Source organism: Carassius gibelio, chromosome A5 (assembly GCF_023724105.1).
Source record: "Carassius gibelio isolate Cgi1373 ecotype wild population from Czech Republic chromosome A5, carGib1.2-hapl.c, whole genome shotgun sequence".
In the NCBI taxonomy this organism is placed as follows: domain Eukaryota; kingdom Metazoa; phylum Chordata; class Actinopteri; order Cypriniformes; family Cyprinidae; genus Carassius; species Carassius gibelio.
In genome coordinates this window covers 4,356,301-4,379,000 of record NC_068375.1, presented here as the reverse complement: position 1 = coordinate 4,379,000, position 22,700 = coordinate 4,356,301, and the positions used below count along the sequence as shown (strand labels likewise).

Sequence of the window (22,700 nt, the reverse complement as noted above, 5' to 3'; positions counted from 1 at the left end):
GTCTTGTAGTTGTGGCATTGCTATGTTCCATTTGTGACAACATATGCTCTCCAGTTCTGTTGGCATCTCACAACACAAGAACACCAGCAATTTTGAAGAGATCTCTGTCTCTCTGAGGCTTGAAGACGTGCTGCTGCAGCATCGCTCCTGAGTACTTGATCTGTGTATTCTGGTTCAAATAAATATGGTTGTGAAAAAAATTAATCGTTGTCTCTTGATATATTAAAATCATCTTCCATTGCAATTTCCTGTACGTTTAAATATGTTTAGATCTTCACAGTGAAAGGTAACACTCTCTGTGTAAACCATAGACAGTAAGTGTAAACAATGAGTGACGTACACACACGAGAAATCACTTCCGGCGCTTTCCGCGCTTGCACAGACTAAGCCAGAGCGCTCGCCCACGTCACACAACAGGAAGCATGCGCTCCCTCAGATCACTTGAACATGGTTGTGTACAAGAGGTTAAAACGATACAAATACTGTTCGTTTTCTTACACAAACCACTCATTTTGTGTCTTAGGTCATCATTGTGTACTTACGATGGGGAATTGTTTAATTTGGACTTCTCTGTGCATGCTCTTTGGGGTGGTGGCCATAGACCTCCATTATATGAGTCACAGACAAGAACGGTTTGTCCTAAAAATATAAAAATGGGAACTACTACAGAAACAAAGACACCTACATCTTGGATGCCCTTGAGGTAAGCTAAAACATATCAATATTTAATTTGAAAGTGAACTATCCATTTAATCTGTCATATTCACCTGTCTGAGTCATTTGTTTTTGCTACATTTTGATGTTCTATTGGTTACCCTTGTTTTAGACATTTTCCATCATAATCATTTCAGCATACCTGTAAAGTTACACACTATTGGACTAGAGCATGTTACTACATCCCCAAAACGATTCTCTTCCTATTACTCATTCATTTTTCTAGCTGTGTCACTGTGATATCTCACTTGTAATTGACTGTGGGTCAAGTTTGTTGTGAAGAGCGCAGCAACACGGGTCACCGGCATCTGTACAAGCAGTAATGGTATGCTGTTCTCTGGAGCGCATTTAACCTCGGCCCTGCCCACGGGGTGGAGACGCTCGGGGTTAAGGTCAGGTGAGAATCTCCCCGGCCACACCTGGGCAGCTCGGCAGGTCGCCATCGGGTCAGGTGTCCCTCTCCCATTTCAGCAGAGGTCCATCTGCCTGTGGCCTGGATAATTCAAGAGCAGCAAAACACGCTTTGTCACTACCTGACAAAACTGCCCTGCTATTTAAGCAACCACTAAGATAAGAGAAGGCAAAACTTTGTGAATAACCCTCAAATTTTTATGCAAAACTACACATAAAAAAAAACAATTATATGAAATAATAAAATAAAATTAATGCATGTTTGGCTGTAAATAATATACCAAATTTGACGTCTTTTGTGTATAAGTATGTTTTGATGAAATAGTTATCAACCAATCAATATTTAAGTGCATTCAAGCAGGCATTATACTGGTACTTAATGCCACATTCCATTCCACATTAGAGTGAAATGCTGACCGCAAACAGATGAGTGATGGAATGATTTCTTATTTGTGTGTGTGTGTGTGTGTGTGTGTGTGTGTGTGTGGTGTGTTTGAGTTTTGCTCTTTGACCTTTTACACTTACAGCCTAAAGCTATACAATGATAAATATTTGATCCCGCACCTGTCCATCTTCTCAGGCTCTCACACAAATGCTTAGGCCTGTCCACGCAATGTGTTCGCCAAGGCGATTTGGGCTCGATGTAAGAGGAGCTTGCAGGGAGATAATGGTGCAACGCTATTAATAATGAACGAATGAATGTAATCTCAAACCAGCAAAACCTAGAGACATTCAGTCTGAAACCTGAGAGGAAACTGCTAAAAAGAGATGTAGTACAAATATCAAGTAGTCCTTACAGACGTATGTTTGATATAGATATGCTAAAGCTTATTAACAGACACTTAAAAATGGAGTATGATTTAAACCATGCTTTGCTAAGTAATTGCTAGAAAATTTTACAAATAATTACAAAGGATAAATATACATATATTTTAGAGTGTACATCCTATTTTCTGTGTTTTAAAAATATACTGAGAAACGTCTGTCAAATTACAGCAAAATAGATTTGTATATTTGATGAATGTTCCTGTACAAACGTCAGTAATATAAAAATGAATAAATAAGCTTAGGTGTATTAAAAAATGGACTAGGATTTACCTGGAGAAAAAAAAAGCTGGGAATTTTCACTCAGAAATTGCAAGCAAATTCACAAACAATTGCAAAGGAAAAGCATGTGATACACTGAATTTAAACGTAAAATTTTGATGTTGAAAAACCGAAATAGCTTTTTTCTTATAAAACATGCTCCAATTGTCTTTTATTCACCTTTTTTACGATCCAGCGGGTAAAAATGGTGCATCACTTAAAGTAATAACACACATGATTTGTGCAATCATTCATGTCTGAATGCACAAACACTACAGCAAGACTTTAATACCAGATATTGTTCTGAGAAGATCAGGCAGATCTTTGTGAAGGCTGGATTTCATTAGTTTGTTTTTTTATCAGGAACAGAATGAGGGATGACGTTGGGATAGCTCTACCTCCTCCCTGCTTGACCTTTTAATAGGAGGGCAGTTGTTAAGTGAATTTCGGGAATCCCATAAACACAAATTGCCGTCCGTAATCTCCTGCCAGGGAAGGGAGAAATATTTCACTGGACGGTAATCAATCAGGCACTTAAAGCCCCTCCAGAAGAAAGAGAGATCGGCTATAAATGCACTGCAGCCATTCAAACGCTCCATGATGACACAGTATTTGTAACATGGCAGAAAACTGAAAAATAAAAACTATGAAAGTCATTTCCAAAAAATTATATGCGACAGGAAGTGTTGAAATGTTAATTATTAATACTATATGAGCTGTTCAATAAACATTTATCAACAGTAATGAATCATTTTAGTTATTCTAGATAATCTATTACAAACCCGATTCCAAAAAAGTTGGGACACTACAAATTGTGAGTAAAAAAAAAAAAGCAAATGGAATAATTTACAAATCTCATAAACTTATATTTGATTCACAATAGAATAAAGATAACATATCAAATGTTGAAAGTGAGACATTTTCAAATGTGATGCCAAATATTGGCTCATCTTAAAAAGTTGGGACAGGTAGCAATAAGAGGCCGGAAAAGTTAAATGTGCATATAAGGAACAGCTGGAGGACCAATTTGCAACTTATTAGGTCAGTTGCCAACATGATTGGGTATAAAAAGAGCCTCTCAGAGTGGCAGTGTCTCAGAAGTCAAGATGGGCAGAGGATCAACAATTAGCCCAATGCTGTGGCGAAAAATAGTGGGGCAATATCAGAAAGGAGTTTCTCAGAGAAAAATTGCAAAGAGTTTGAAGTTATCATCATCTACAGTCCATAATGTCATCCAAAGATTCAGAGAATCTGGAACAATCTCTGTGTGCGAGGGTCAAGGCCAGAAAACCATACTTGATCCCCATGATCTTCGGGCCCTTAGACAACACTGCATCACATACAGGAACGCTACTGTAATGGAAATCCCAACATGGGCTCAGGAATACTTCCAGAAAACATTGTTGGTGAACACAATCCACCGTGCCATTCGTCGTTGCCAGCTCTCAAGACTCTATAGGTCAAAAAGAAGCCATATCTAAACATGAACCTGAAGTGCAGTAGTTTTCTCTGGGCCAAGGCTCATTTAAAATGGAATGTGGAAAAGTGGAAAACTGTTCTGTAGTCAGACTAATCAAAATTTGAAGTTCTTTTTGGAAAACTGGGACGCCATGTCATCCGGACTAAAGAGGACAAGGACAACCCAGGATGTTATCAGTGCTCAGTTCAGAAGCCTCTATCTCTGATGGTATGGGGTTGCATGAGTGTGTGTGTGATGGGCAGCTTACACATCTGGAAAGGCACCATCAATGCTGAAAGGTATATCCAAGTTCTAGAACAACATATGCTTCCATCCAGACGTTGTCTCTTTCAGGCCAGACCACATACTGCATCGATTACAACAGAATGGTTGCGTAGAAGAAGGATCCGGATACTGAAATGGCCAGCCTGCAGTCCAGATCTTTCACCCATAGAAAACATTTGGCACATCATAAAGAGGAAGATGCGACAAAGAAGACCTAAGACAGTAGAGCAACTAGAAGCCTGTATTAGACAAGAATGGGACAACATTCCTATTCGAGCAACTTGTCTTCTCAGTCCCCAGACGTTTGCAGACTGTTATAAAAAGAAGAGGGGATGCCACACAGTGGAAAACATGGCCTTGTCCCAACTTTTTTTAAGATGTGTTGATGCCATGAAATTTAAAATCAACTTATTTTCCCCTTAAAAGTATAAATTTTCTCAGATAAAACATTTGATATGTCATCTATGTTGTATTCTGAATAAAATATTGACATTTGAAACTTCCACATTATTGCATTCTGTATTTATTCACAATTTGTACAGTGTCCCAACTGTTTTGGAATCAGGTTTGTAGATGTTATATACAGTTAATGCTTGCTCTTGCCAGTGCCAAGGCCATTGTTTTCACAGGGAACACTAAACCTGCTGATTAATGCAGTGCAAAAAATAATAATAATGTGACACAATTTGCACCCTATTTTCGTGCATATATTTGTATGAAGCCTTACTCATGCAAATCTGAATTTTGGCTGCTGGCCAAGCTGCGTTTGGATATTTTGCCCTAGTAGGAATCAAAGCTCCACAGTATCTTAACCAATGGCTGGCCAGAACACTTGATGTAATGGGAAGGTCACCAGCTTGCACTCCTTAACCCCTGACCTCCGAGCTCATAAGCCACGTGGGTATTTCTTTCACAGGGACACCGGAGATGTGTTTTGGACAGGTTAAAGGAAGAGTGGTAAGCAAGCTGGGATCCGTTTGTACCCGCTGTAACTTTAATGGGCTCTGATAAAGATGGATCCCATGCCTCCGTGATGGATTAAGTCACTGAACTCCAGCTTGGAAACTGATGCTTTTATCTTACTTTATTTAGGCCAAGTTGTGGTTCACCACACATTTAGGCTCTGGACATTAACATTAATGAATGACCAGAGCACTTTCTATGAACGGCATGCTGCTGCACATACGATATGCTGGAGATGGCTTCATTTAGCGTTTCGTTCAATAATTTTTCAATGTTATTCTATGCATTTTGCAGGTGTTTCCCTGATTTTTTTACAGCAGCTGTGTGAATGATGGCCGAGGCTTTCAGAAAGATAGTAAATAGGTGATGAACATATGCATTGTTCCGATAAAGGTATTGATATTCACTATATCCAAATACTGTGAATTAATACCCACATAAATCTGCATGCATTTCAGATGTTTCCAGTGTTCACTCAGAAGCTGAGGGACTCAATGTCTGTAAATCAGCATGAGTGAAGCGAATGATTTTCTGGCAGTAACGCAGCCATCCTGGCATGCACATAACTCAGCCAAAGGAGTCATGGGAGCAACCAATAGGTTGGGTCAACCAATCGACACACCACTTGACCCCTGTTGACCTCTGCGGCCAATAAGGCTAATGGTGGCGTAAGGCTAGAGCCGCACCTTTGGTGTGGGGGTCTAACGCAACCGGACTTTAACATTCACCCAGCTGACGCTCCTCACATGGGCCTCATTAGCGCTGACCCATCGCTCGCTCTCTCTGTGCTGAATTATCACTGCAAAATACAGCAACACCAGACTAATTGTTGTATTAATCAGGATGTGTCTTAATGAGTGGACACAAAGCATGCAATATACACTCACCTAAAGGATTATTAGGAACACCTGTTACATTTCTCATTAATGCAATTATCTAATCAACCAATCACATGGCAGTTGCTTCAATGCATTTAAGGGTGTGGTCCTGGTCAAGACAATCTCCTGAACTCCAAACTCAATGTCAGAATGGGAAAGAAAGGTGATTTAAGCAATTTTGAGTGTGGCATGGTTGTTGGTTTCAGACGGGCCGGACTGAGTATTTCACAATCTGCTCAGTTACTGGGATTTTCATGCACAACCATTTCTCGGGTTTACAAAGAATGGTGGAAAAATGTTGCCTGGTCTGATGAGTCTCGATTTCACTTGAGACATTCAGATTGTAGAGCCAGAATTTTGCGTAAACAGAATGGGAACATGGATCCATCATGCCTTGTAACCATTGTGCAGGCTTGTGGTGGTGGTGTAATGGTGTGGGGGATGTTTTCATGGCACACTTTAGACCCCTTAGTGCCAATTGGGCATAGTTTAAATGCCACGGACTACCTGAGCATTGTTTCTGACAATGTCCATCCCTTTATGACCACCATGTACCCATCCTCTGATGGCTACTTCCAAAAGGATAATGCAACATGTCACAAAGCTTGAATCATTTCAAATTGGTTTCTTGAACATGACAATGAGTTCACTGTACTAAAACGGCCCCCACAGTCACCAAATCTCAACCCAATAGAGCATCTTTGGGTAATGGTGGAACGGGAGCTTCGTGCCCTGGATGTGCATCCCACAAATCTCCATCAACTGCAAGATGCTATCCTATCAATATGGTCCTACATTTCTAAAGAATGCTTTCAGCACCTTGTTGAATCAATGCCACGTAGAATTAAGGCAGTTCTGAAGGCGAAAGAGGGTCAAACACAGTATTAGTATGGTCTTCCTAATAATCCTTTAGGTGAGTGTATGTATTTTCCAAGTGTAAATATATATGAAACCTATAAAAAATTTAATATATTTACATATACTCAGGGATGTAGTGGAGGCTAAACACAATGCAGTTTACGCACCTCCCAAAATTCGGAAATAGCATTTACCCACCTCTAAATAGCCTACAGTTCCTAAGCCATTTTAAATTAAGCTAATATCGTTTTAGTTTCATATTGTTCATTATTAGTTCCATAGGTTGTTTGTTGTTAAATCTAAGACAAAGTCTTTCATATTGCGCTGCAACTGTAAGTGTTGACTCAAAAATACAATTTAACTCAAATGTTACGTCCCCCTCTGTGTCTAGGGGTGACAAGGGGAGTAACATATGCTATTTAAGAAAAAATGAACAATTGTGTCGGTGAACTTGCAAACAAAATAGTGAGAGAGAGTTGACTATCCGTAATCCCAGCACTCAAACTCATGGAAACTCTTCAAGATTTTATTTACAATGTAAAGTCTTTGTACAGCATTAAAGGGTAAGGGAAAATTAGAGGTTTAACAATATGGATAATTCAAAAAGAAAGAATAAGACGCTTGTAGCTTCAGGAGGGGGTTAAGGCCAAAATAACAAACAAAAAGGGGATGCTAACTGAAAACAAAGTAATCTAACTTACCTAGCAAACGAAACATCAAAATCAACAACATGTCTCTTCCCTGACTTCCTCACTGTTCCACAAAACCAGGAGAAAAGCATAAGTTGATAAAATAAAAGTGGCACCCACCTCCTTACTGCGTCTGCAGGCAGAAGAATAAACAAAAAAGAAACACATTTCTAATCACTACAGCCAGTACAACAGGCTGTCTTGAAGATACACTACAGGCCCTGATCGGGCACCGCCTCGGGAACTGCATCGGGCACCGCCTCGGGCACCGGAACAGCATCGGGCACCGCCTCGGGAACAGCATCGGGCACCGCCTCGGCCTCGGGAACTGCATCGGGCACCGGCTCGGCCGATCTGCGTCTCCCTTCTCCTCTAGGGACATCCTGGGGAAATGGCAGCCCCCAACCGAATCCCGGTTCAACGGGAGCCCACAGTGGCGATCGCTGCTGGACCTCCTCTCGACCGCTTGCTCCGGAGCGACCTCCCCTGGTCCCCCGGAACACCACTAGGCGAGAGCCCTCAAAACCATTTCTCTCCCTTTTGCTGGCTGTGGAGGAAATGGTAGTAGACATACTGCTGGATCCAATTGGATGGAGTCCTTCTGTGACGGTTGGGTTTAGGGAAAACACAAGGAAAGGGTAGGATCCAATTGCAAAGTATGATTTATTAAACAAAAAGGGAAATACAAAATAAACAGTCTTGAGACAAACAAACCAAAAGAGGGAACTGGATATAACGGGGAACGAGAAGGTAAGGGGAAGATGAGAACATATCAACACATAAGGTAAGGACTCCATACAGACAACAGAGAAGGACAGCTCTATATAGGGAGACTAATGACAAAGGATTGTCAGCACCTGTGCGATTTAATTGGAGTGCAATTACTGTGAAGACATGACCAGACTAGAGGAATTAAAGTGCCTATGATGAAGTGCCTAAGGAGAAGTGAGCTCACTAGGGAACACTCAGGAAAACAGAGACTAACAGCGTGACAATTGCCTATAGTTTCTAAAATTCTTGAGAAAGCCATCATAGAGCAGGTAACCAATCACTTAGACTGTAATAATTTGTTGCACCCCATGCAGTTTGGTTTTAGGCGTAATCATTCCACCGACACAGCCTGCTGCTATTTGATAGAAAACATAAAGGGGGTGCCGTTTTTCTGGACTTGCGAAAAGCCTTCGACACGGTAAACCACCATGACCTCCTGTCTAAGCTCTCTAAGTATAATCTGTCCCTGGAGACATTGCATTGGGTACAATCATATCTTTCAAACCGGATGCAATGTGTGAGGGTAAAAAAATGTATTGTCCTCTCTGAAGCCCTGCACAACCGGGGTCCCACAAGGATCAATTCTGGGACCCTTGTTGTTCAGTATTTACATCAATGACCTTCCAGCTGTTTGCGAGGGTGTAGACATCATCATGTACACAGATGATGCTGTCATCTAAGTACATGGGAGGGATATGGAGCAAGTAGCCACTAAACTGTCCTTAGCCATGGACAAGATAAGTAAATGGCTTAAATCCTCTTGCTTAACATTAAATATTGGAAAAACTGTTGGAATGTATTTCGCTAAGTCCAATAAAGTTAAAGATATGCCTAGCATCTATGTTAATGGACAAAAAAAAAATTGTGACTGAGACAAAATATTTAGGTGTCCATTTGGACCAAACTCTAAGTTTTAAAAAGCATATTCATAGAATGTGCAACTCTATTAAATATAATAACTCTATTTTAAGACACATTAGGAATAGTCTTACAACTGAAGCATCTTAAATGCCATGATTTCTCCACACATCAGCTACTGTTTGTCCTGTTGGTCTCAGGCCAACGAGACCACACTCGAACCGCTCAGATTGGTCTATAATCAGGCATTAAAGGTTCTTGACAGGAAAGCCCCTCGCTATCACTGTAATATTCTTAGTAAATATAAAATATTAAGTTTTGACTCTCTAATTCTATATAAAAATTTAAGAAACGTTTTCAAAATTGTTAATAATATTACTCCACCATCAATGAAAAAAATTGTAAAAATTTATTCTGAACAAACGAATCGAACATCCCGCTCCACTGCTCACAGGAATTGTGCTATCCCGAAGAGAGCTTCTGCCTTCACACAGACAGCCTTCTCATTTAAAACCATTAAACAATGGAATCAACTCCCAGACAGTCTAAAGTTGTCTGTAGATCTGAGTAATTTCTCTTGAAACTTAAAGAAATACATCCCCGATAACCAGTTATGTCAGCATTAGCAGACTTCAAGTTTACAAATGTAACATTGAGGTAAATATTTTTGACTATGTTGTATATATTTTAGGTTGTGATAGGTTTTTTTCTTTTTTGTTTAGCTTGTCATTAGACTATCTGATTAGTTTTAAATATTCATTGTTTAACTAATATTGCATGTTTTTGTTAGTTCTACTGACAGTTATTTGTAATGTAATGTTTTAATATTGTGTGCACCTGCCCGGGACTGCAGATGGAAATTAGCATGGTACAAAACATCTGGTACAAAACATCTCTTCGTAAGATTAATGTATTTTGTACATTGTCCCTTACAAATAAACTGAAACTGAATCGGTATTCCCACTAGTAGTGGGAAGTTTGGATCATTTTCTTTGAGTCTGTCTGTGTCATTGCAGTCTGTGTCATTGAGAAAATATATGAAAGCATCTTATCAGCCTTTTCTAAAACTTCTCCAAAGCCTCCCATGATGTGGTCTTAAAATAAAAAAATGCATAATTTCAGAGATATCATCCTCAGATTTGAATTGAAGCATGGCCACTTGTAGTTGTGGTTAGTGTGTAGTTGATATCCTACATTCAAAAAAATACTTTATACATTTAATTAATATATTCTTAATATTTGTTGTTTTTGTTTTGCTATAGCATTCAGACTGGGTACCTAAACATTAAATGCATACTAAATCATTTATTTTAATGGTTTGTCTGAAAGGGTTAGTCTATAGGCCTTATAGTGTGACCAGTTACTTGACAGGATGTGGTGTGCTAAGCTGTTTTTTCTCCATTTTAACTTAATTTTACAGACATTAGATTAATGTATGAATTGAATAGTGATTGTGTGATCTATATGAGGGAACAACCAGTGATAACCTTGGTAGTAATATCAAATGATAGCCTATAGCGATGTCATCAGGATTAGGGATGGGCATGATTAATCGACGATCGATAATTGATCGTTAAGATTTTCCTCGATCATGATAATTTGTTATCGATTAATCTAAAGCATTTTTTTTAATCTAATGCAGGTTGCGTTGCGTAGTGCGAGTCTTGAAGCAATTAAATGAATTTCACTGTGTGGCAGCAATTAAATATTTTACCACCAGGGTGCAATATTTGACACCCTACTCGGTTATCTGTGATCTTCCGTTTTGATTTCAAAGAATAATCATGAAGATGTAACGGCGAAGTGTGGCGTGGGACCATTTTGATTTAAAAAGCGAACTAGTTAACTGCAAACATTGCGATGGGGTGTTTAAGTACAACTCGGCCACGACTCAAATGATGTACCTGTGCATCCCGGCAACGTCAGTTCCCTCAGAGCGGGTGTTTTCGGCGGCTGGACTGACGGTCACCATGGTTGCGGTCGCGTCTGACACCAGATCATGTTAACATGCGGTATTTCTCAGCAAAAATTCGTAGACTCGTGCAGAAGTTGTATGCTAGTTATTAAAGTTATTTTTCATGAGGGTTTAAGTAGCATAATTTGTTACGTTAGCGTAATTGTTAGGAAGGCTAATATCTGGCCTTTTCTTCTGGCTTGGATAGTTTTGAGTTACATTTTTATAAAATCTTTCAGATCTAAGTATTATAATGTTTTTTTTAATGTTATTGTTTAACATGATTCTTTTATCATTATTATTATTTTGGAACAAATGAGGTCTCTGTTTAAGAACGCCTGCTAGCAGCTGCAGGTTCCGCTGCTTTAGAGCACTGCATATGCACGCGGATATATGTTCGGTTTGCCTGAACGTAGTTTAACTGTCTGCCACAAATTGATCTTGTAATAAAGGTCTCACCGAGGAAAAACACGCTGTATTTTTGTATTCATTGCATTTTTTTATTATAAAAAATAAATAATTATATTATAAAAAATATTAATGATTAATCGATAGTCGATCGTTAATTCTCCCGACGATCGACTAAGAAAATTTAATCGAATGCCCATCCCTAATCAGGATACACATACACCGGTAGGCAGTGGCCCACCTTACCGTGACCATGATGTGGTCACCCAGAATTTATAGTTTACCCACCTTTTTTTTTTACCACTACACCTCTGCATATACTATCTAGCCCATGTATTCTAAATGATTAAAATAACATATAAACAAATATAAACGTGTAATAAAAGAAAAAAGTTAAATCGTTTAAATATGATGTAACTCTTCGCACACAATTATATCCATAGCAACTTGTTTTAACCAGCTTTTTAAAAATATGAATACTAGCGGACTCTTTAACTTCATTCGGTAAACAGTTCCACATTTTTGGAGCATAGTAACTAAAACAGATACTGCCACATCGCTTAAGATTTAATATGGCAAAAGTCCAGCAGGATTGTAACTTTAGATTAGGAATATATCTTGACAAATGTTCAGGAATTTAAGAAGGAGACAGATTATGCAGTGTTTTATAGACCAATACAAGAATCTTAAAATCAATTCTCTGATGAACTGGTAAACGATGTATTTCCATTAAATCCAGTGTTATATGGTCTCACTTCTTTAATTTCATTAATACTCTGGATGCTGTATTTTGTATCAATTGTAGAACCATTAGGTAAGCCAAAATACTTAGCATTACAATTATCAAGTCAAGACAAGATAAATGCACAAAATAGATTCTAGGTATTTGTATCTCAATAAAAGATAAAAAGGACAAATCCTGGCAATCTCTCTCAAGTGACAGAAACATGTTTTTTTCCACTTGATTAACACCCAGGTTCTTACTCTTTGTGACGAGTGGGGCGGGGCCGAGGGACGTGGGAACGAGGAGTGAGGCCAGGTGTAGTGATTGGAGATGAGCTGCACCTGCGACCCACCACCGGTCTCAAGTCCCACGTAGGAGATGGAAGGATATAAAATTGATTGTACACCGGTTCCCGCCTCCAGTCTGGGAACCGAAATTTTTTTTCTCCTCTCTCGTCTCTGTCGCTCGTCCTTCGATCTCCTTTTCTCTCGCCTCGTCTGTCCTACCCCCAGGTTCCCGCAGGTCCCCGTGAGCGACGGCAGTGAAGGACGAGAGAGGACCAGGCCTGGGGTCTCATGTATCAACCTTGCGTACGCACAAAAACTTTGCGTACGCCAGCTTTCACGCTCACGGTCGGATGTACTAACAGTGAAATTAACGCAAGAATGTGCGTTCCTCCAAGCCAATTTCATGTCTGGCGTACGTTCATTTCTCATTGTTTTTGTCCGTTGGCGACTCTTACAGGCAATAAAGTGAAGTTGCAAACATTACACAACAAATTGTTCTACAAGTCTCGCACCACCACCTGTGGGAAGCATTGCAATTAATTTGCAATTTATAAAATAATTGACATATATTGTCACACGAGCCTTTTTATAATTATATAAATTATGCAATTAAATAAGAACATATAAAAGCATAACGGTTGAAACAACCCTTAGTCTATGGCAATGGCAGCGTTGGCCTTATTAGAGGACATTGCTAATGGCAGAATCAGAAGAGAACGAGTTTTTAGGGACCACAATGATTTTCTGGCCCAGGATGATGACTGGCTTATCAGCCGTTTCAGATTTCCAAGGGCTGTCCTCTTGGAGCTCTGTGCTGAGTTGGGTCCGAATCTAGAGAGAGAGACAATGAGGAGCCACGCAATACCCGTTCCCTTGCAGGTGCTGACAACACTTGGTTTCCTGGCAACTGGTTCTTTCCAAAGGGAACTGGCAGACCGCTCAGGAATAAGCCAGTCGTCTTTGAGCCGGGCAATGCCAGTGGTATGGGACGGGATCATCCGCATGTCTGCCAGGTATATCAGGTTCCCATATGATGCATTTGACCAGCCAAACATTAAAATGCAATTTGCAGCGATAGCCGGTTTTCCTAATGTTATCGGAGCGATCGACTGCACACACATTGCTATAAAGGCGCCATCTGAAGAAGAATTTGCATATGTGAATCGGAAACATTTCCATTCAATAAATGTGCAGATAATATGTGATGCACAAATGCGCCTAACAAATATTGTGGCAAGGTGGCCTGGGTCAACCCATGATTCATACATCCTTACAAACAGCATGGTTGGGATGAGGCTCCAAGCTGGCAGGGTGCGTGATGGGTGGCTTCTTGGTAAGTGCCTTTAAAGTTATGATCCTATCTAATTGTAATTTTTTTTTTTTTTTTTGCATATAATTATTAATTAACCCTTCAGGAGACCGCGGTTATCCACTAAAGACGTGGCTTTTAACCCCCCTCACCAACCCACAAACTGACCGAGAGCGCAGATACAATAATGCCCATTCTCGCACTCGTTCAGTTGTAGAGCGGGCGATTGGGCAGCTGAAATGTCGGTGGCGCTGCCTTGACAGGACTGGGGGGATGTTGTTATACCGCCCTGACAAGGTGTGCCGCATTGTGCTGGCCTGTGGTGTGCTGCACAATGTCGCGCATAGGCATGGCATACCACTTGGTGAGGTGGCAGCACCGCCAGATGACCCCGACCCAGGACCAATTTATGTGCAGCCCAACCAACAAGCCGTTCATGCCCGCCAACATGTGATTGCGACAATATAAATGGTAATCAGAGACAAAAGTTCACTTTTTGACCAATTCCTTTAATGAGTGGCTTATGTCTGTGAGTGCGTCAGTGATATTTTTCAGGTGACTGTTAATTTCCCCGATGGCCATAATGATTTGCTGTTGTGACTCCAAAACAGCATGTGTCAAGACGCGACCAGACGGACGGGCGTCAGCACTGGGGAGAGCACTGGAAACGCTGGGCACAGTGGGCGCTGGCTGCTCAGGAGGGGCGGACTCCGAGTGCCCCTCCTGGGAAGTGGATGTTTCGGCTGTTGCGCCATATGGGTCTAAATAAAAAGGCAAATGTTAACTGTAATTTAAGTACGTTCCATTTTTAAGGGGCACACACATTTGCAATAAATGAAATGGATCCGTAAAATCTCTGGTGTATACTTTTGGTTCGCTACACCGAATGCATTTGACAATGAAATATAGGTATGCTATATGTACCAAAGTAAAAACAAACGAGAAATTGGTTACCTTCGTCGCAATCCTGTAAATCGGAGTCTCCCACAGCAGAAGATACTACTCCAGAGAGTAAAGTGTCACCCATAATTGAGGCAACTCTCTGCTCAAAGGGTGTAAGTTCATCGACCCCTTTACCACTGCCTGTCCTGCCCACACTTTGTCGGTGCGCAGCAGTTCTCCGTTTAACGTCCACCTTTATATCAGACCATTTCTTTTTAAGCTCATTTACAGTGCGACTTTCAGATCCCACTGCATTGACGGCTTCAGCCAAACTCTCCCACTCATATTTTTTCCTTTTGTTATTAATTCCAGAGGACAACGTTCCAAATAAAATATGTTTTCTAGTCTCTACCTCCGATAGTAGCACCTCCAATTCACTTTCAGTAAAGTTTCGTTTCTTGCCGCTTGCCTTAGCCATTTTCTTACTGCTATCTTTTGCCAAAGTGGACTCATTACCATATTTAAATTGATTTAATTAGGGGAGGAGACTGGGTGGGGCGTTGTGCTCGTGCATGTGCGCTCAATTTTACGTTAATTGGGATGTACAAAGAGAATATGCGTGGAATCCTTCGTACGCAGAGATTCATACATCTGTTTTTTTTTGTGCGTACGCACATTTACAGCTTTGTCCGTACGCAATGTTTTAGTATGAATTCAACGCAAGTCTTTGTACATGAGGCCCCTGGGCTTTTAGATGGTTTGATTTTTATTTGTGCGCATCAGTCGTCCGTGAGGGGCTGATGTGCTGTTTTGTGTTTATTTTGTGATTTATTAAAGTTTCAATTGATTGTGCGCCGGTTCCCGCCTCCTTCTTCCCGATGATTACGGAGTTTATATTATTACACTCTTACTTACTCTTACTTTTTACTCTTAGATTGTAATGTTAAGGAACCCAATCTAGCTTTGATCTTCCTGTCGTGTATTTTGCCCACAATTAGAATTTGAAGACTTATCTTAGTCTTCATATATCCAGAAAATACATGTGCTTATAATATATGGACTTACAGGTAACATATAACATCTATCTACATCTTGATATATGGCAATGTAATTTATTACATTCCTATGGGATCTTTCGGCACAGACTTTGGTTTATACGCAATCAGTGTTATTTATCTATCTATCAATGCTGTTAGTGAAGTCAGTCATCACTAGTACTACCTCCTCTATCACTGAGTGTTAAACTGAGTGTGTCATCATGCAGTGTTTGTGCTCCAGTCATAAATGATTCTTCAAACAGTTCCTGATGCATGATTAAAACCACCTAGCAACCATATAGCAATGCCTTAGCAACCATTCAGAACACTTATAGCAAACCTTTTTGTCAGCTGCATGACTTTGATCTCAGAGAAGCATTTGACGGTGAGGAGACTGTAGACGGAGACCGCTGGATCAATACTTTAAGTTCTTCACTTTCACACTGGATACTATGTGCTCTCTCCCTCTTGAAATTATGCAGAATTATGGATATTTTTTGACTGTTCACATGCATACCTATGCTGTGATGTTCTCCATCTCATTTCCATGCAGCTCTAGACAAACACTCACACGTGTCACACACAGTGTCGGTGTGAATAAACCGCACATCTTCTCCAAACACTGCGTTCTGTGCCATCTGTTCACCAGTGTAAATCACACTGTGTTGATGTGAGCCTCTTCCGAACCAGAGCCAAATGTGTGTCCTCCACCACTAAATCACACAGAGAAATGCATGGCTTTTTATGATATCAATGCAAAAATATGCTCATATGCAGAATCCAGTGAACTTACGGCCACTGACTCACAATGAGTTCATTCAAAGACTGAATAAAGCACAAACACACAATCAAGATTTAATGGTAAATGGATGGGACACATAGGACTACACATAATTATCTCAACATTAGTTTTCTTCTTAAAAGAACAGTCATCATCATGTTGTTTCAATCCAGCATACATTTTTGTGGAATACAAGAGAATAAATTTCCTTTTTACTGATCAAACTGACTGAAAATCTTCCTGAAAACCCTGATTTCTGAAGGATCAAGTGACATTGAAGACTGGAGTAATGATGCTGAAAATTCAATTTTAATCCCAGGAATTAATTACATTTTATTAAACTGCAATATTTTTCATAATTTTACTGTTTTACTGTATTCTTCATCAAATAAATGCAGCCTTGGTAGTGTATATGTTTGAGAAGCTTGTTTTATCAGGCACTAACACATTTCCCTGTGATATGTTAGGTGCTATGTTATGCTCTGTTTTGTATTGTGTATTGCACACTGTACTATTAATACACATTTTCATGAAAATGGGCTTGATATTTGGGGAATGTGCAGCACAGACCCTGAACAGACCCTGAACAGACTGCTGCAGATGTTTAATCTGATCCAAACCCTCCAAAGCCTTTCAGATTAACACTCTCCACAATCTCACAACAGACCGTTTCCTTTGACTTCCTGAGCTGGAATATAAAGACAGGATAATATTATGATTTCATTTGCAAACATTAAATTGACTTTACTTATTGATGGTGATGTTTTTAATAATTGTGCGGGTTTTGGGGGATTTTCTGTTACCTGTTTAATGTGTTCTCCACAGAGGCAACACAATTCAAAACACTCTGTACAACCTGTGTGTGTTAATGTGTTTGAATAGTAAAACAAAATGTTCCAGTTTTTTTTTCTTCATATCCTGTGGATGTGTGGCTTTTCCTCCAGAATATATTAAGCACTCCCTTCATATCACACTTGGCAAGTGCTTTAATTAAACTTCTTGTAATTAAAGTTCCCTTTGTTCTGATTAGTCTCTGGTAATTGATTCAATTTGTCTTTCATCACGTATTGGACCTCTACTTAGTTAATGAAATAACTGATCAACCTTCAGTGTATTTTGGGTTTGGGAAAGGAATTTTGACATCTAACCACTTTCTTCTTGTGGCTGGCAATTGAAGGATTTTAAATGTGGGTATTATTAAAATATCCTGAATTCATGATAGAAATTCACCACAAATTTATAGGATTTTTCTATTGTTGTAGCTAGATTGTTTATCTTAAAATATTGTTGTAGCTTAAAAAATGCTTGTTCATCTTAAAATGAAGCTTTTACAATTAATAACATTTAATAACATAAGATTCCACAGGAATTTTAAATGAAGTGCTTTGAAACTTTTCAGTGAAACTTAAAGTGTAATAGTGCATGAGCTCAAACTGACAGCAGGAGAAACAGATGATCTGACCTTGAATTTAATGCAAAGCCAGATTGTGGTAGGAATAGATCTCCATCTAGTGGACATCAACTAAACTGAACCTCAAGAAACAACAAGTGCTGCTTTTAAACTAATATACATTTCTATATATACTCTACACAGTGGTTGGACAAAATCATGTGAATACTATTTTTATAGGGGTTAATGTCACCTGTGTAGGTGAAAAAATTAATTTATCTTTAAATTTTCTATAGTTTGTACATCTGTGTTGTGTTCAGCAGTGCTTAGTACAAGTACCTGATGAAATTAGTGACATCTATAACCTAAACAGCCCAGTGTATCTGTGTTTTAAGAGCAACAGACTGTATGATTATGACTGTTAACACAAAGTAAGTCTTCATCAGTGAAGAAGTATAGTGACCAAAAACTGAAAGTTAATGATAGGGTGTCAAACATGAAAAAGGATTGTGTCCAAATAACACAGAACTGCTCAAATAAACTTCAATATTCAAATTTAACACCTTGTTTCCCTAAAATATAATACTAATATTAATTCATTACATTTATATAGCACTTTTCTAGGCACTCAAAGCACTTTACATAGTCAGGGGGTATCTCCTCATCCACCACCAGTGTGCAGCATCCATGCGACGGCAGCCAAATTGCGTCAGAATGCCCACCACACACCAGCTTACTGATGGAGAGTAGACGGAGTGATGAAGGCAATCAGCGGATATGGGGATTGTTAGGAGGCCATGATGGTCGGAGGCCAATTGGCGAATTTTTTTTAATGATCACAGGACCAGTCAGGACCTCGGTTTAACGTCTCATCCGAAGGACAGTGCTTGTTGATAGTATAGTGTCCCCATCACTACCCTGGGGCACTAGGACCCAGACAGACCACAGGGTGAGCACCCCCTGCTGGCCTCACTAGCACCTCTTCCAGCAGCAACCTAGTTTTCACGGGAGGTCTCCCATCCAGGTACTGACCAGGCTCAGCCCTGCTTAGCTTCAGTGGGAAACCGGTCTTGGGCTCCAGGGTGATATGGCTGCCAAAACTGACTAGGAGAACTTCAGAAAAGCAACATCCATCACACACACACACACACATACATACACACCATTGCTCAGATGTGATCAGAAAACAAACAGTTGCAGCATAAGATCTGCTATGGCCAGATAATCACCGGAGATGATATCAATCCAGTGTTGGACAGAAGAGTGAGAAGCAGATTCCCTCCTCCAACATCTCTGAATGAAACTGTTAGATGTTCTGATAGACGACAAACAAGTGGAGAATGAATCTGTTGTAAGAAGATTACATGCATTTGGAAGTATTTCCCAGGTGTTCACATTATTTTGCCTAACCCCTGTATATTAATTTTACTCAAGCTAGAAATGTTAAACTAATTTATCAAAAACTAAACCTAAGTATGAAATTATATCAGGTGCCTCAGTGAAGATTTAGGCCAGCCTGTAAGTTCCCTTTCAAAAGTTCACTCCCGTTATGTATGGGAAAACTCCTTTTTTTCCTTTCTGCTGAAGCCTGATTTGTGTGTAGCTGCACAAACCAATGGCACTTTAGCCCACCAAAAGGGGGGAGGCCGACCGCTATATAAGTCAGTCCGTTGTGCAATTCATCAAATTATTTTCCTTCAGTGACAAGGATAATTTCTTCACTATGAGCTGTGGAAAAAGCTCCAGCAATGCTCACCGACGTGGAAGAAGCCAATGCAGCAAAAATTTCCAACGTGCATTGTTCCAAATGTCGCGCCTCGAGTATGGTTGGAGATGGGCACAACGAGTGCGCCACCTGCCTTGGCTGCACCCATGCAGAGGCTGCGCTCGCTGCTCCCGTTTACCCTCACAGGTCGCCTAGTTCCATTAAGGCGATCCCCCCCACCAAGCCCTCCCGTCTTTTTCGTCCCCTAAGAAGAAAAAACAGCGTGGCAGCGGATCTCTCTCAGAGACTGCGTGCCCCGCCCTCCACACATCCTCTTACAGCAGTGTGCTTTGCAAATGAGGACCAGCGCCCCTCTTCAGCTGCGAGCGGGCTGGTATCATCGGTGCATCCGAGGAGGACATCGTCATTGATGACATCACCGCTGATGACTCCGTGTCCTTGGCGGTGTCAGAAAGGCCGTGGAGGTTCTGGGCCTCTTGTGATCTGCTCCGGATGAGCCCGACCATGACTTACTGGACAAAAGGTTCCTGCCAGAGACCCGCCCGCAGTCCTCCCTCTAGCGTCCAGCCTTGTTCTTGCAAGCCGTCCAGGACGAGCTTACCAAGATGTGGGCAAGCACCCTACTCGGCACGGGTAAACGCCTCTACTGCAGCAGCTCTCACCACCATTAACGGCGCTGATGAAAAGGGATACACCAAACTTCCTCCCCTGGAGGAAACGATTGAAGCACATCTGTGCCCGCCATCTGCCCTTGGCTTAAAGGGCCATGCTTCGCATCCATCTAGACCCTGCAGGACCACCTCAACTATTGCCAACAGGGCTTACGCAGCAGCTGGACAGGCCAGCTCGGTGCTGCACACAATGGCGATTCTCCAAGTGTTTCAGGCCAAACTTCACCGCATTATGGATGAGTCTGGCCAAAAGCAACAGGAGGCCTTTAAAGAGCTGCACACAGCAACATATCTCGCTCTGGGTGCTACAAAGGCCACAGCATAAGCAATCAGCAAGACCATGGCCAGCCTGGTGCTGTTGGAGAGCCACCTCTGGCTGATGCTGACAGAGATCAGGGACACTGAAAAAATGGTCTTCCTTGACTCGCCAGTCTCACTGAAAGGGCTATTTGGCTTTGCTGTACATGGGTTCACTGAACAGTTTTCGGAGGCTCAGAAGACATCGCAGGCTCTGCATCACTTCCTCCCTAAACATCCTGACACTTCGGCTGTGGGCCACCAGAAGAGCCCTACTGCTCAGTCCGTGAAGTCGGCACAGCATCAGCCTCCGTTAAAGATGGAGCCTGGACTGAAACAGAACTCCAAGCCGGCGAAGTGCCAAGGTCCCCGCCCACGAGTTGTGCTGTGACCCCAAGCTGCCAAAGCCATCCTGAGGTGCTAGAGAGGAAAAGTAGGGACCCCCCAAAACAGTTCGCCTTCAATCCTCACCTCTTAGAACACCTCTGAGAGATGGAGTTTCATTTGCAGCGGGTCACGTCCTGCAGGTGCAGCACGTGCCCTAATATTTAACCACTGTAATAATAGTCCCAGATACTTTAAAAAGCAAAATTCCTCATCCCCTCGCAATCACTAACACAAAACGTGGACTCCCCTCTTTTTCAAGGGGAGCTCTCATTCGAGAAAATAAAACCTCTCGCCTCCCGTTATATGGCCTGGGCAGCCATTGTGGGAATCCCGAGATAGATAGGTTTTGAAAAACAATTCGACGAGGCTACTCGCTGCAGTTCGCTCGCAGACCACCCTGCTTCAAAGGCGTTGTTCAATCTTCTGTGCCGGACAATGAAGCTATTGTTTTCTGGCAGGAGGTGCAAGCAAAAGACGTTGTGGAAATAGTGCCCCCAGCGAACAGCGAGTAAGGCTTTTTCAGCCACTATTTCGTAATTCCAAAGAGATATGGTGGGCTCAGACCCATTCTAGATCTCAGACATCTGAACAGCTCGCTAATGCACTGGTCGTTTAAGATAATGATGTTCAAGAAAATTATTGTGCGTATTTGCCCCAAAGATTGGTTTACTGACAGTGGGTTTACTGTAAGATGCTTACTTTCACATCCACATAGCCCCTCGTCACAGACCGTTCTTGAGATTTGCGTTCGAGGGAGTAGCCTGTCATAATGCAGTCCTTCCGTTTGGACTGCTAGTTTTAGACAGATCAGAACCGGAACTGAACACCCAAAAGTAGTTGCTGCTCAGTCACTCGGAGTGCCTCGGCATGGTCATCAGCACACACAAGAGTCAGTTGTTGCCCAGATGACAAATTGTCTTTCTGGGAATGGTTCTGGACTCCGCCCTAATGCGGACATGAATCTCACTTGATCAGTGCCTGACAATTCTGCGATTGACGGCTTCCCTCACACCGGGGATGACACGCCCCCTGAGGGTTCTTCAGAGGCTGCTCGGCCTTATGGCCACCTCTGTAACTCTGGGCCTACTCCACATGCGGCCCCTCCAATTTTGGCTAAAAGCCAAAGCCCCACCCCACGCTTGGCAGTTGTAGAGGTTTCCGGTCAGGGTGGAACACCACTGTATCAAAGCTGTGGCCCCCTGGAGGACCTCTAGCCTGTTTCAGACTAGAGGCTGACATTTTTTCGGGATTTCTGCGGGTCACGGCAATCCCATGGAACAAAATCCCCCAAAAACCTTCATTTTGAGATAAAAGTCACAATAACCTTTTTTTATTTTTTTTTATTCAGTGGCGGAAACAGGCTTCCATATATTTCCTATTCATTTCCAGTGGTGGTCACTGTAGTGTAACCAACAGAACACTAGAGGGCACTCCTGTGAAGAAAAAGGTTATAGAGTTGCAATGAAAAAAAAGAAGGATAAAGGGATGTTCAATAACAGAGCTGTTTGCGTGTCCTGATGTTTCACCTCCGAGTTTAAGATATAACCATCTGTTACATGGTGTCAGAAGTGGTTTCCACAACCTGAAAAGAATGAAATAAGGAATTGAGGGAGAAAAGAAATGCGATGTTGCACACGGACTGCAAAAACAAAGGGAATTGAAACAGTGCTCAAGTGCAATTGAGAACGGGCCAGTGAAAAAAGAAAAGAAAACGATCATCGGAGCAGTGCACTCGAGATTAAGAGTAAGTGAAAAGTCAAAATATAGATCAGATATTTTCACTGACACCTCCGGGAAGTTTAAACTTCGACGAGCCTAGTTCATGGCCACAGTGGATGTGCCGCTTTGAACGATTCAGAGTAGCATCGGGCCTTG

General features: G+C 41.3%; 2 protein-coding genes across 3 annotated transcripts; one reads left to right on the top strand and one right to left on the bottom strand.

Moving 5' to 3' along the window:
• Positions 1-12,958: 12,958 nt before the first annotated feature.
• LOC127989421 (putative nuclease HARBI1) lies at positions 12,959-14,388 on the top strand. 2 transcript variants are annotated; one of them, XM_052591428.1, is made up of 3 exons: positions 12,959-13,678; positions 13,761-14,125; positions 14,266-14,388. In XM_052591428.1, the coding sequence occupies exons 1-2, from the start codon at positions 13,003-13,005 to the stop codon at positions 14,120-14,122; spliced, it is 1,038 nt and encodes a 345-aa protein (XP_052447388.1). In that variant the 5' UTR covers positions 12,959-13,002; the 3' UTR covers positions 14,123-14,125; positions 14,266-14,388. The 2 variants fall into 2 exon arrangements, with proteins under 2 accessions (XP_052447388.1, XP_052447389.1); XM_052591429.1 differs by having other exon boundaries at positions 14,210-14,327.
• On the bottom strand, positions 14,143-15,280 carry LOC127989447 (nuclear apoptosis-inducing factor 1-like). Its single transcript, XM_052591430.1, has 2 exons — positions 14,609-15,280; positions 14,143-14,415 (listed from the first exon to the last, which is right to left on the bottom strand). Exons 1-2 carry the CDS (start codon positions 15,012-15,014, stop codon positions 14,144-14,146), a joined length of 678 nt encoding a protein of 225 aa, XP_052447390.1. The 5' UTR covers positions 15,015-15,280; the 3' UTR covers position 14,143.
• Between the last annotated feature and the right edge of the window lie 7,420 nt (positions 15,281-22,700).